General features: G+C 59.1%; 1 protein-coding gene across 8 annotated transcripts in view; it reads right to left on the reverse strand.

Moving 5' to 3' along the window:
- Adcy7 (adenylate cyclase 7) overlaps nucleotides 1–13,598 on the reverse strand; it is a 37,776-nt gene that overhangs the window by 8,418 nt on the left and 15,760 nt on the right. For 6 of the 8 annotated variants that reach the window (XM_033757777.1, XM_033757779.1, XM_033757778.1 and 3 more), the window contains exons 3-15: nucleotides 12,388–12,591; nucleotides 11,462–11,623; nucleotides 10,619–10,768; nucleotides 9,777–9,925; nucleotides 8,981–9,092; nucleotides 6,077–6,204; nucleotides 4,836–4,994; nucleotides 4,521–4,653; nucleotides 2,444–2,635; nucleotides 2,161–2,195; nucleotides 1,665–1,748; nucleotides 1,449–1,575; nucleotides 495–592 (exon numbers count right to left, since the gene is read on the reverse strand). In XM_033757777.1, coding sequence (XP_033613668.1) covers nucleotides 495–592; nucleotides 1,449–1,575; nucleotides 1,665–1,748; nucleotides 2,161–2,195; nucleotides 2,444–2,635; nucleotides 4,521–4,653; nucleotides 4,836–4,994; nucleotides 6,077–6,204; nucleotides 8,981–9,092; nucleotides 9,777–9,925; nucleotides 10,619–10,768; nucleotides 11,462–11,623; nucleotides 12,388–12,591 — 1,733 coding nt within the window. The remainder of the gene's footprint in view (nucleotides 1–494; nucleotides 593–1,448; nucleotides 1,576–1,664; nucleotides 1,749–2,160; nucleotides 2,196–2,443; nucleotides 2,636–4,520; nucleotides 4,654–4,835; nucleotides 4,995–6,076; nucleotides 6,205–8,980; nucleotides 9,093–9,776; nucleotides 9,926–10,618; nucleotides 10,769–11,461; nucleotides 11,624–12,387; nucleotides 12,592–13,598) is intronic. The other 2 variants (XM_019208293.2, XM_019208290.2) reach the window with 1 other exon arrangement.

Raw genomic sequence — 13,598 nt, forward strand, 5'->3', positions numbered from 1 at the left:
AATGATACAAGAGCGTCTCCTATTTTGTCTTTATTAAGTCATTCTAACCCTCAATATTAGTCTGTCCTTTGGTCTAATGGCCCCTCTAGCAACCACCAGTGGCCAACCTTCACTTCCCTCCCTCTAACCTCACCCCCATTATCCCTGACTCCAAACAGCAGGGCCCCAGAGCCAAAAGCACAAATCTCAGAGGCTCCCAACCTAGGATGGTTGTCCTTGACAGGAAGCCTCATTTTCCCAGCCAAAGTCTACCCTGAAAGGACTTCAAACGGCCAAGGCCAGAGTTGCAAACTACAATACCTGCAGGAAGCAGTGGTAGCAAGTGACTTAGAAGGGAGAGGCACAGCGAGGGTGGTGACTGGGGAAGCACACTACATTACAGGTAAGGGTTGGCAGCTCTAGATGTGGGGTCACAGCTGCTGCTCCAGCTGCAGGGATGCCAGGATCTAAAGTTTCTGAACCCAGTGGGCCACCATCCTTCCCCATCCACTCACCTAGGCATCACTAGGATGTGGACAAGCAGGATGCAGAGGAAGACAAGGCCGGCACAGGCAAAGTCATAGCGTGTCCGGGGGACAGGTGCCAGGCGGTACTGGGGACAAGAAGACTGTGAGGGCCCCTTGCTGAGCCCTTTTCAGACTCTAGACTCAAGTTCATCACCTTGAAAAAATGCTTCACAGCCCTCTTCGAGCCCCAAGTGATGTCACAGTTAGTAACTTCCATACACTTGCTTTTTCAGTTCCGCATTCAGGAACTTTATTGCTAAGGTCCCTGAAGAGCTCTTGGCCCCACGGACAGGAACCAGATCTGAGCTCCCAGGGCTGCCAGTGAGTCTGACCTCACCCTAAACCAAGTGGTAAGGCTGGGCCTGCATCCCTAACTAGAGCCCCAGCCCTATGAGGGCCCCGACCACAGGTCGGGTGTCTGAGGCTAGCAGGACCACTGCACACATTTGCTGGTGACCTCCCCAAGGAGGGCCCTGTGGAGAAGGACCCTTCCCTCCAATCCTGGCCACCTTCAGGCCATTCCTGAGGCTGATAGTGCAGGCCCCTGTCAGGTGAGAGGAGAATTATATAAGGACATGTGTGCCACAGTCACCTGGGATAGAGAGCACACCGCTGCTGCAGCAGCCAGACAGGACAGTCGGAAGGCCCTGCCAAGGCTGAGGCCAGATTTGGGGTTTTCCTCAATGGGAGGCCCATGCTGGCAGCCTGGGGTGCTCAGGGGTCTCATCCACGGAGACTCCAATGTCTGACGAAGCAAAAGTCTTCCAAACCACGGGGCAATCCTGATGAGGGTTCCCAGTCAGGGAGTGAGGACAACAGGACTGACACCCAAGCCAGGGCTGTGCTGTGCCTGTCCACCCCCAGAGCCAGCTGCAGAAAGTCCCCTCCCCTCCCCTCCCCTCCCCTGGACGCGCTGGGACTCACACCCCGCCCAGGCCTCACCTCACGCTCAAAGCCCTTCTCCAGGAAGATGGGCCCAAAGGTGTAGAAGTCGTCGGACTTGGAGCAGCAGGGCCTGGAGGGCAGCAGTGTGAGGCGGGACCAGGGCAGCGGCCACCCCCTCAAGAGGCTGCCAGAGAAGGGGAGGAGCCGCGTGGGCCACCAGGCTGAGGACACAAGGTGGGCCTGCTCTTGTAGGGCAGTGGTCTGGGGCCTCACCGTGTGGAGCTGAGCCCCTCGATGGCTGACAGCATCTCGTCATCGTAGGAGTCATCCTCTGACCGCCTCTTGGGGGAGGAGCTCCTGGAAAGACACCCCGACTGCATCACCCTAGGCTAGACACCCCCATCTGGTCAGAGGAGACAGATGAGGTGACTCAGGATGGGCTGACCGGGATGTAGGGATGTGACTGGGTGTCTCATCGTCATCCAGAGGACAGACTCCCAACCCCAGTCCCAGGGCTCCTCTGCTTCTCCCAGGGTTGGCACACGCCCCAGAGCACCCCACACTGGCCCCGCTGGCCTTGCCCCAGGGTGCTCAGTCTCGCCCACCAGTAGAAGAGAGGCCCTAGAAGTGCTGGCCCCCAGAAATGCACTGCCCCGAGACATGGTCTGGTCCCAGGTGGTCCGGGCCACCTGCTTGAAGGAGGCGACCACAGCAGAACTTAGCCAGGTAGGCAGGGCACAGCTGGACAGGGGAGGGGTGACACACACACCTGTCAAGGGTCCTGTGGCGCCGCAGGGGAATGGCCTGGAAGGAAAGACAGGAGAGGAAATGCTGGCCCTGTGGTCCCTCACAGCCTGGATTTGTCGCCTAAAGCTAAACTGGGCGGGGGACTGAGGACAGGGACATTCCCAGCTCCCTGGAGAATCTCCTAATGTCTCCTCTTCCCCAACAGCCCAGAGGGAGGTGGGGCAGAGTGCACCCACTTTACAGGCACATCAAGGCTCCTCGTGGCCCCTTCTCAGGACCCCCACCTAGGCCTCTGGGTCACCTACCTTGGGCCTCCGCCCATTAGGGACAGGGGTCTCACTGCTGCTCACACTCTCTCTGTGGTTGAGGTGTGCAAAGGGCCGTGCAGCGCCCCAGGACTCGAGGTAGCGGGTCATGCGCACTGAAGCCCTCATTTTCAGGGTCGCATCCCCTTTGGGCTTGGGGAGGTGCTGGCTGGGTGGTGGCCGCTGCTGGCTCTACAGGCAGACAGAGATGCCAGTCTGTGCCACCTTCCCGCTCTGCCCACCCCCTGGCTCTCCACAAAATCTAACCCTGCTAAAGCAGGGCCAGGGCCAGGCCGAGGGGAGCCCCAGCTTATTTCCTGTCCCTGCCCAAGTTGGGAAGAGGCTGGTGGTCACACATTCTGGTGCCCAGCCCCAGAGCCCGCTCTGCCTGCCAGGGGAAGGGATGAGCTCAAGTCCCTACTCTAAGGCCCACTTGCCCCGAGGCACGGGGAGCAGTGGCCCTGGGGGCTGAGCGCCCACAGCCCCTCCCCCGAGGCACCTCCCAGGGAAGCGTCCTGCCACACACCCACATGCGGCCCCACATGCTCCCTCCTTCCTATGGGGGCAGCGCCGGCCCACCCAGCAAAGGAGCTTCCCAGAGTCCTCCTTGAATGGCCTCCAAGCCGTGCGCCAGCCAGGTGAAGCACTACGCCATGGACGTCATGAGTGAGGGGCCACCCTGCCTTCTCTAGTGACCCTGAGCCCAAACTCTCCACTGCAACAGCACCTGGGGGGCTTCCCCAGGCAAAGCTGGGAAAGGGAGAGGGAGAGAAAGACCCCAGGCCAACAGAGATGAGCCTGGGCCACCTGAGCTCCCCACCCATATTCCAAACATTCTGCCCTCCAGGAGTCCTGGGCCCTGGTCCCTGCCAGCACCCACAGGAAAATCACCTAAGCCACAAGCACTAGCCAAGCAAAAATAACAACTTTCCCAGAAACTTCTAGACTCCTTTTGGGATAGAAACACTTAAACCCTCAGCCCCGGGGAACAATGTGGAACTCAGCCATGGTGAGGGTCCCAGGGTCAGAGGAAGAAGGTGTTGGGTCTGGGGTGGGTATGTTTCTCTGCCACCCTCGTCTCTGCTGCCTACACAGACACAGTGGGTCACCGACACCCCTGCTTGAGCAGTGAAGCCAGTCTCCAAGCCCCAGAGAAATAACCCTGCAGTACAAAGACCAGGGACTCTGAATCAAACTCACCTGTTTAGAACAGGCGTGTCAATGGCAGGGGCTCACAGAGGGCAGGCTCTGCAGCCAGGCCCACAGGATGACCACGTCAGGGCCTGCAGATGTGGCGCTGGGGACAACCTCTGTGTCCACCAGGCACTGCATCTGGACTGCACGTTAGGGGCCCTGCTGCCACTTCTACTTCCTTAAAACTCTCTGTAAATGGGAGACAAGACGCTCCCTACCCAGTCTCCTCCAGAGGGATGTGCTGAGGGATGAGGGAGACCTCAACAGGCCCTTCCCTCCTATTCAGTTTGCACCTATGTGAATGAATAGAGGAAGGTTGTAAGGCCACGGCTGTGGTGGAGTCAGAGAGTGGATGCTGAGGAGACTCACAAGCTGCCCCTCCAAACAGGGAAGGAGAGAGAGGGAGCTGAAGTGGGGGGTGCAACGTGCCTGAGCAAGCCCCGGGGATGATTCAGCACGGCAGCTGCAGGACCAGCCAGGCCCCCTTGAGCAGAAACCTCGGCCTGCTCGGGCTCAGTGGGCAGCAGATGGACCCGACCCACCCGGAGTCATGGGGAGCGAGCAGCCTGAGACCTCTGAGCCAGGCAGAGACCCAGGTCACAGCCAGGAACCCCAGACCTTCCTGTCCAGGACCCACCTCCAGCCACTCCCTGGCTTCATGAGTTTTGTTCAAAGTGTGTTTAGAAAATCAGGGAATCTGGCGCACCCAGGAAAATAAGGCAGTGACTGCTACTGACAGAGGGCCTGAGACGTACCTGCTGCCACGGTGGGGCTGCACCTGGGTTCGTACTCTCTCTCTGGCGGTGACCCCGCCCTTACTGACCCCGCTCCCTGGACTGTCCAGTCCCGCCTAGACCCTCCCTGCTGTCTCTGAGTCTCTTACCCGGGGGTCGATGACCAAGTAGGTGCGGATGTTCATTTCTTTCAGGTAGGGGTCCCGCTGCTGGCCCTGCCCATCCTCTACCTCGTAGGCCTTGTCCAGGTGGTTCAGTGTCGCCTCTGTGATGTGTACCCGGCTGGGAGAGACACTGGTCACACATAGCAGCAGGGCCCCGAGAAGGCTGACACCCAGCTGGGACGTACAGAAGACAGGGCCAAGCAGGGGCAAACTCCGGGCTGGCCCCCTACTGTCCCCTACCACCACAGCTGACCAGCCCTCACCGCCCCCCCACCCAGAGCCAGCCCCACCACGCCTCACCCAGGGACTCCAGCTGCCTCCATCCTGTTGGCCAGGGACACATCGTGGGACCACACGTCGTACTGCCACTTGCGCAGTCCTATGACCCCACACAGCACGTTCCCCGAGTGGATGCCCACGCGCATGCTGATGTCCACGCCTGTGGCCTCCCGCACCTGCCTGGGACAAAGCAGTGCAGTCATCCCACCCTGGCTGGACCACAGGGCAGCCTACACTCAGGGACAGGTGGCAGTCCCAGGTCCGGGCAGGCGTGGAGGATGGGCAGCCTGGTAAAGCACCTCCTCAGAGAACATGGAGCATTTGTCTGTAAGAACGACAAATGTCATGGCCCGCTCCAGGCTCAAGGGCTGGGCAGAAAAGAGCAGGACCCAGTGCTCTGGTCACAGTAGCTCAGATCAATGGGCCTACAAATGCATCCCTGGTATCCCTACTAAGGCTGTCAGGGTGCATAGAGGGCCTGGACACCCCCTGGTAGACAGCAGAGACAAGAGACGTGCCCTGGGGTGCCCTGGACATCTCCGGCATCACTAGACACAAAGGGCCCCAAATTAGAACTTCCAGGGGCCCGAGAGAGCCCAGACATGAGTACCTCTGAATCTGCTGACAGCATGTGAGGAATAGGGTACAGCTGGCACCACATGCCCACCAACAGGACCGGGATGGGTTGGAGCCAGGGAGCAAAAGGGCACCTGCACAAGGTTTGGGCACACTGCCAAGGTCGTGCCGGCAGTGGTGCTGAGCCAGCTCCGGACCCCTTCTGGCTCCCTTGTGGTGACTCTCCCAGCAGCACAGGCCGCTCAGCGAGGCTTCGGGAGCTTTGGGAGGACGCCTGGGAGCCACAGGCAGCCCTGCCATGGCCAAGCCACCTGGCCTTGCCAGCTTGGCCCCAGGGGCGTCCTCCCCACAGAGCCCAGAGGACCTAGTAGGGAGAGGAGGCCTGTGGGAAGGAGCCCAGGGTCTCCCTGCAGCCGGAGGGCCAGTCCCTGACTCGGAGCTTCTGGGAGCACCTGACTCAGAAAGTCCTCCTGCTGCCTGCCCGGAGCCCCCCTCAGGCTGCTGCTAAAACTTGGTCCTAGGAGGAATGGCGTGGAGCTTGCCATTCTCACATCATCAGCTCTGAGCTTCTGAGATCCGAGGCCAGAGGCCGAAGGGAGCCACAGAGCAGAGTTCGCTGAGGGAGCTAAGCCACCCTGCTCCCCGCCTCCGGTGCATCCCTACTTGCCCTCAGCCCCTGCACCTACTTAATGGCCTCGCATATGTCCAGCCCCATCTTCACACAGTTCCGGGCGTGGGTGGGCAGGGACACGGGCAAGCCCGACACACAGTAGTAGCAGTCGCCCAGGATCTTGATCCGCATGCATTCATTGGCCTGCCAGGGAGAGGCCTGGTTGGTGGGGAGTCTGAGGCCACACAGCCCAGCGAACCACCCTCTCACCACCCACCTGCTGCTTCTGAGCCTGGCCGGACTAGGGCCCCCAGGACACTGGAGGAATCCCAACTAAGCGTCCAGGGATCAGCACAGGTGTTCTTAAGGGCTCTGCTCTGTTTTACCAGGCCGCATCTGAGTACCCAACTCTGTACCTGGTGCAGAGCCAGGCAGTGAGACAGAGCAGCCAATGAGACCAATGTGAACTCCTTGGTGCTGGAAGGAGGCTGGGGGTGGTGCACAGTACTTAGAGGAAGTGAGGCCTGAAGGGAGAGTAAGTGTCCAGGAGGCCAGAGGCTGCTTGCAGAAGGTAACATCTGAGCAAAGACCCAAAGGAGTGGAGCAAGCAAGCCACGCCAGAGCTTGGAAGGAAGAGCGTTCCAGGGACACACAAAGGCCCTGAGGCCAGCAAGACCACCAAGCAGCCAGGGTGGGGGAGGAGAGGTAGCAAGTGCCCTAAACCAGAGTTGGCAGGTGTCAAGTTCAGCCTAGCGATTGCCATGCTGCTAGGCTTTGGGGAATGGAGACTGAGTGGAAAAGAGGGAGAGCCAGAGAAGGGAGAGGCTGTGTCCTCATGAGAAAAAAACCCAAGGAGCCCAAGGGTGCTGATTTAGGTCCAATGTGAGGCAGTTCTCTGGCCTCCAGTGTGCCCCACCCACAGCCCTCAGCAAGGGTGGCCACCTGTACCCACGTCTTATGAATGAGGTTTCAGGGACTCTGAGGAGACTCATGCAGACACAAGTCTTTGACCTGCAGCCCTGCTGTGCCTGCTCACTGACCCTGGTTCCTGGGTCCTAGCAGCAGCCATGCCCTCTGCCCTGACCCCCTAGCACCCTCCTGCAGAGTGGCTCAGGCTGCCATGCTGCTGGACCAGCTGTCCTAGGTCAGGGCCCTAGCCTGTTCTCAGCCTCCCCCTGGCCTGGGGGTGACTGTCTGGTGTCACTGACCCAATGCCCTGGCATTTCACAGCCTTTTCTTGACGTGTCCCTGCATAGCCCTGTGGATGCCCTGTTATACTGTGCCAGTCTGCACATGTCCTGTGCTGGCCCTGGTAGGCACATGCTGGGCACAGTGGCTTTAGTAGAGAGCGGGTGTTAGAGAGGAACTGGACGCCCAGCAGGTCCCCTGACATCCTCTCAAGCAGACACATGACTGACCTCAGCCTACCCCATCCCTCAAGGATTTAGGGGAGGCTACATTCCTATGCGGTTTCTCCACAGCTGACTGGCCCTCAGTGTCCCTAACAGTTGGAGGTTGGAGGGCAGGTTCCTGAGGCCCTGGACTCTGGGCAGAGGTGGGTGTTCCGGGGTCTGATCAGTGACAGGGAAAAAGGCTTGGGTCCTCCTGCCTGTCTTTACCAGGACACTGGATGCCCACACAGGAGGCTGTACTTGCCCAGCTTCTCTCCCCGATAGAAACAATGGAGCCATGCCCAGGAAACCCTCGGGGGAGGGAGGACTGTGCCAACAAGGACACGGGCAGGTCTGTGGGCTTCTTGTCAGGAAAGAGCCAGCTGTGACCTGAAACTACACTCCCTCCTTGCTTCACATATGGCCCAATCTCTGGGTCCTCCCACCTGCTGGCTCCGAAGCCACACAGCTCCTGAACAAAGGCTCCAGACTGGTCGGGCCTCTGAGCCTCTCAGTTCACAAAGCCCAGGAAAAGACAGCTCTCCAGAATGTCCTGGCCAGTGGTGCCCTACACTGTTTGGTTACCCCCTGAGATGGGGAGCTCACCCCCACAAGAGGGAGCCCACTCCTGGGAGGCAGTTCTTCCCAGGACTAAATATCTCTGACCATGAAAAAACTCTTCACAGGGTGGGGCCTGAGCTTTCTCCCATCAAGTTCTGGAACACTGACTCTCCCCAGAGTCATCTTGGGGCTCCTAGAAACTCTGATGGGTGTGTGGGAACCAGCACCGGTGTCTCAGCTTTCCAAGTGATTTCCATGTGTAGCCAGGAGAGGGAGCCACTGCCTTAAACCTACCCTTCAGTCCCCACTGGGCAGCCGCTGCTTTGAGGAAGCCTGCCCTGACCACCTGTGGCCGGGCTGGATGCTCCCCGGGCTCCCAAACCCTCAACTTCCTCTGAAGCACAGAGCAACCTAAGGCCAGGCCCAGGCTCACAGGCGCCGGGAGGTCTTGGGCTACTGGGTAAATGAATGAAAAACCCTCCTTACCCCGGGCCCCATCCTGTCTGGTACCTGCCATGCTCCTCAGTATACTGGAACAAGTCCTGTTCCTGGGCTCAGCCACTGCGCCCTGTGTCCCTGTCCCCTGAATACCTAGCTCCAGGTCACTCTGGAGCACACAGCTCTCTCTCCACACGCTGTTCCCCCACCCAGACCACCATTCCTGGCACTCTTCGGATCTTTTTAGGTTTCTCAAATTCTTTTGTGCACAGGATTCACCTGGCATCTTGCGAAAAGCAGGTTCTGGGTGAGGTAGAGCATCCTCAGTCCTCGTGGCTCCCCGGTGAGGCTCCGCATAGGGAGGAGGGCGCCACCTCCTGCAGGGGCCGAGTGCTCTGCCCGAGCCCCTGAGCCCCAAGCAGCCCAGACGTGTGCTGCAGCCTCCCTGCCAACTGCACACGGTGTGAGGGAGACAGGATGCCGGCTGCCCTGGCCACTGCCCAAGCCCACCTCTGCCTGGAGTCTCGAGAGCTAAAACTCAGCCAAGGGCCCCAGTCTACCTCCAGAGCTGTGGCACCAGCCAGGCTCACCTTGGCGATCTGGTCGAACTTGCCGAAGAGTTCATTCAGCACCACCACCAGCTCCTTGGGGGAGCAGTCGCTGGCCAGCTGCGTGAAGCCCACGATGTCTGCATACAGGATGCTGGGGGCGGGCCAGGGCCCTGTGAGGTCCCGCCGGCCTTGGGCCCCCCTCAGCCTCCACAGGGACAAGGCAAGTTGCAGAGGCTCCTCATGACAGCAGAGTCAACTTTGGCAGTAGCAGACCCACCACTGCTGATGGAGATCGGGCTGGGGGGCAGCTCTGGACCCTGCTCCCTTCCTGTACCCAGATGTTGGCCCTATGCAAGACCAGAACTAAAGTCCCCAGTCAGATGCTACTCCTGCTTCCTCAGGCTTAGAGGATACCCAATCTACAGATGGGCAGACTGAGGCTCGGGGAGAGCGGTAACTCCCACCATGTCTCCCTGCCCTGCCACCTGCATCTCCAGGCTGGTTCACTGCCCAGAGAGAGGTCAGAGGGGCATTAACCTCAGGCTCATGCAGACTGGGAGTGGGGGTGCTCATGGCACTCACAGCTGGACTAACTCAGCTCAGTGCACTCACAGGACAGTCTGTAACCCTTCTGATCAACCCCAGACAAGGGCAGGGCAGGGGTTCACCTCCTGTTGGGGGGATAAGGGATCTTCCCCACCACCAACTTGATTCTCTTATTTCAGAAGCTGACCTGATCCTTCCCCCAGGGAGGAGACCCTACACCTTCCAGCCCTAAACCTTCCAACCCTGCCTGGCTGGAACTGACAGCTCCGCTCCAGGGGATACCACGCACCTGACATTCTGGTGCCGCTTGACATAGAGGCTGTGGAAGTTGTTGTCAGGCATGTAACGGCGGTCCCCGCCCTCCTTGAGCCGCTCAATGATGGCCAGCTTCATGCCCATGGAGATGTGGGCTGGCAGCACTGATAGCAGCAGGTTCTCCTGGGGACAGGTAGGCAGACCATTAAGGGGACCGGCGGGTCAGTCAGGGTGGTGTCTGGCCTCTGTTCTCCCTGCTCACCTTCCCAGTCTGCCACGATGCTGGCTCATTCTCTACTGGCTTATGTCCAGCATTAACCCAGCTGGGCACACAGCTTCTCATGTCTGTATGAGACCCCAGGAGTGGGGCCTGTGGGGTGTACAGCCATGCACACTGTTATGGTTTAGATTTTAAGTCACCACTAGTCTCATGTGTCCAAGGTGGGGCTTTTGGAAAGTAGTAGGACCTTGAGGATGCTATACTTACCAGTGGATTAACCCACTACTATGCTCACTGTGCTGTTAGGAGGCACAGCCTCGGTGGAGGCAGGGCCTGAGTGGAGGAGGTGGGTCCCTCTTTCCAGCTCCTCCTACTCTACTTCCTGGATGCCATGAGGTGAGCAGCTTGGCTCCGCCACACGCCTCCACTGTGCCATTCTGCCTTGAAGTCGGCTAAGCACTAATGGAACCCTCTGAAACCATGAGCCAAATAAATCTCCTGTTAGGTTGAATGTGTCAGGTATTTTGTCCCAGCCATTGTACACTGACTATGACAGACCCCGTGCACCAAAAGCTCGACAAGAAGTTGATGTCTCCTGGGAGGCAGAAAGACTGGGCAGGGGCCAGGCATGGCCACCGGGGGAGCAGGGTCCTCACCTGCTGGCGCTTCTCAATGCGCAGCTTCTTACGGATCTGGATGCACTTGACTGTGTAGGTGAAGAGGTCCCGGGAGGCATCCTGCATCTGGTGCTTGTGAAAAGCGCCTGTCAAGTTCCCGCAGAGGAGGATGATAGCATTGGCCAGCAGCTGAGGGTGGGCAAGGGCAGGTCATTCAGCCTGGCATGTCTACCCCACCCTGGCCCCAGCCCCCTGGGCAAATGGGGACAGGTCCCCTTCCCATTCCCTGGCTGTTGGTATTCTTCCTGGGGAAGGCAGAGAAACTGAGGTCCAGACAGGGGCTGGTCTGCTCATGCGGCTCTGTGACCACTGGTCCAGGTCCGGGCCCTCTCTTAGTCCACTGGGCACCTGTCTTGTCCAGTAGGAGTTGGGCACTGGAGGCCATGGAGGCCAGACAATTCCAAGGAGGCAGAAGCAGCCATCTCACCGATCCAACAGCAGTCACAGGAGGAGGAAGGCAGAGTGGCTGCCTAGGGTCTCTACCTGGGAATGGCACCCAGGCTGATAAGAGGCACAGAGTCCTCCTAGACATCTCCATGGTCCCACTGACCGTGAGCAAAAGTCTCCTCAACACGCAGGCACAAGATGTGGTGCCCAGGGCCATGTCCCCAGCCCATCAAGTCAGGACCTCAGGGAGACTCAGGGGCAGGAACCCCCCCAACAGGGGCACCCTGGGCCAGCAGCACAGGACAGGGCCCACCTCAGGCAGGTCCCCAGTAGACTTGGAGGAAGCCCAGCCTGTCTGCAAGCTTAGTCCCCAGGTCTTCAGGTTCTAATCACTCTGACCACCCACCCCAACCTGGCCCTCAGCCTGCTGCTCACCTGCAGCCCCACCCCAGTGCTGGGCACCATGAAGCCCCCCGTGAGGATGCTGAACACCACAAGGTGGGAGACGGTGGAGACCACACCCACAGCGACAGCCGCCTGCATGCTGAAGGGGAGCAGCGTGTACACCACGAAGACCACAAACAGGAAGAAGGGTACCTGGAGACAGGGTGTCAGGAGCCCAGGGTTGGCCACACAGCTTGGGCCTGGACACGGCCCAAGGAGGAGCTGAGGCCCCCACAGCCTCTGGTCTCCTGGGGACAGCTCTCTCAGGGCCCTGTCCTTGGGCAGCCCATCATCTCTCTTCCCTATGGCCAGACAGCGAGCACAAAGACCTGGCCTGCACCAGTCCTCGTTTCCTACATGCTGTCGGTGGTGGGACTCTGTGAGCTGGGCACCCTCAGGCCCCGCAAGCCCTGCACCCGCCCTTTCCGGCCTTCAGCTACAGGGTTTCACAAGTCTCTCCGTCCTCAGCCATAGGAGCGGCTCACAGACCAGGGCCACAGCCCGCTATACACAGCCAAGCCTGGGACCCAAGCTAGCTGAGAGGGAGCCCTCTCTCAGCTGGGGGCGGGTAACCCGGTGAAGACCGCCTGCCACCACTGCCACCGTCTCCTAGGAAGAACCAGCAGAGGAAAGCAGAGTTGGGAGTAATAGGGTCTGGCTACCCTGTGGGCTCCCAGGTCAAGGCCCAGGAGCTAGTTGGTGCCTGTTATCCTCTGAGCTGGAGCTCCATCCTCTGACCAAGTGGGGGTCCCCCCAACATGCTGTGGTCTCCCTCCGAATGGATGCTCCTCCCACCCCAGCCCCATCAGTACAGACAGCTGAGGACAGAAGCAGTCCAGGGCCTGTCCTAGTCACAGCCCACAGCACCCAATGCAGGCAGCAGGCTGTGGTGCAGAGGCTCCCACCCGCCCAGTTACCTGCGCCCACGCACAGGCCTCCCTCCTCCACGAGGTCCAGGCCAGCACATAGCCCAGTGTCACCAGGCAGGCCCAGGTGAGCAGCGCTGAGGCCCGGAGCCACCGTCGGACCAGGCACTCAATGTACACCAGCACATAGAGAGCCACGAACACAGCCAGCGTCACAAACGCCACGCCCAGGACAGCCTGGTGCTCCACGGGGTCCTGGCAGAGCAAAGAAACACAGAAATCCTTGACCTTAGGATACTCCTGCTGCAGCCCCCTGAGTAACTGGATGACAGGTATGTGCACTGCTCCTAGCTGCACCCAACTCTGAGAATAAACAGAGGAGCCAGATGGGGTGGCACATGCCTGTCAGAGAATGAGGCAGGAGGACTGCAAGTTCCAGCTCAGCCTGGGCGACCCAGAGCCTTAGCAAGACCCTGTGTCAAAAACTATAAAAGGAGGATGTGATTCAGAGTGCAAAGATCCTGGGCTCAATTTGCGGTACTGAAAAAAATAAAATAAACAGCAAGTTCCAATGGGTGCAGACAACAGGTTCCCCTCTCATCCTTGTGCTGGGGAGGGGCTGGGGCAAGGGCTCAGAGAGGGTAACAAGAGGAGCCCAAAAGACAGCGGCGCAGCTGGCACTGCACCCAGAGGTCCTGGTGCACTGCAGACCTAAGTTCTGCAAGAGAAAAGGCAGGGCAGGCACAGTGGCACTCAGTGGCCACCTGAGGGACAGGAAACAAGTGCCCCGTGGCTGCAGTCACTTAGGTCCAGGCAGCCACACACAGGGTAACACCCCAGTCTCTGATGTCTGCTTCTAGAACTCTCTACATTTACACTCATTAAAAGAAAATGAAAAATGCAGGCCCTCATACCAGCTACATTTCAAGTGATCAATAGGTGCACACAGCAGGTGCCTAGGTCAGAGATGATGGTGTGGTGTCTGCTTGGGGGGCTGTGAGCAGAAGGATTCATGTGCCTATGGTCCCAATTATTCAAGAGGCTGAGGCAGGAGGATTATTTGAGCCCAGGAGTGTGGGGTGAGCCTGGGCAACACAGCAAGATATATTCTCTCTTAAAAAAAAATAGCAATCAGACATGGCAGCTCATATCTGTATCACAAAACTCTGGGAGGCTAAGGAAGGAGGATTGCAGGTACAGGTCCAGGCCGGGCAACTTAGCAACACCCTATCTCAAGGCAAAATGTTGTCAAAACAGGCAAA

Source organism: Fukomys damarensis, unplaced genomic scaffold (assembly GCF_012274545.1).
Source record: "Fukomys damarensis isolate Sample0158 unplaced genomic scaffold, DMR_v1.0_HiC HiC_scaffold_32, whole genome shotgun sequence".
Lineage (NCBI taxonomy): Eukaryota > Metazoa > Chordata > Mammalia > Rodentia > Bathyergidae > Fukomys > Fukomys damarensis.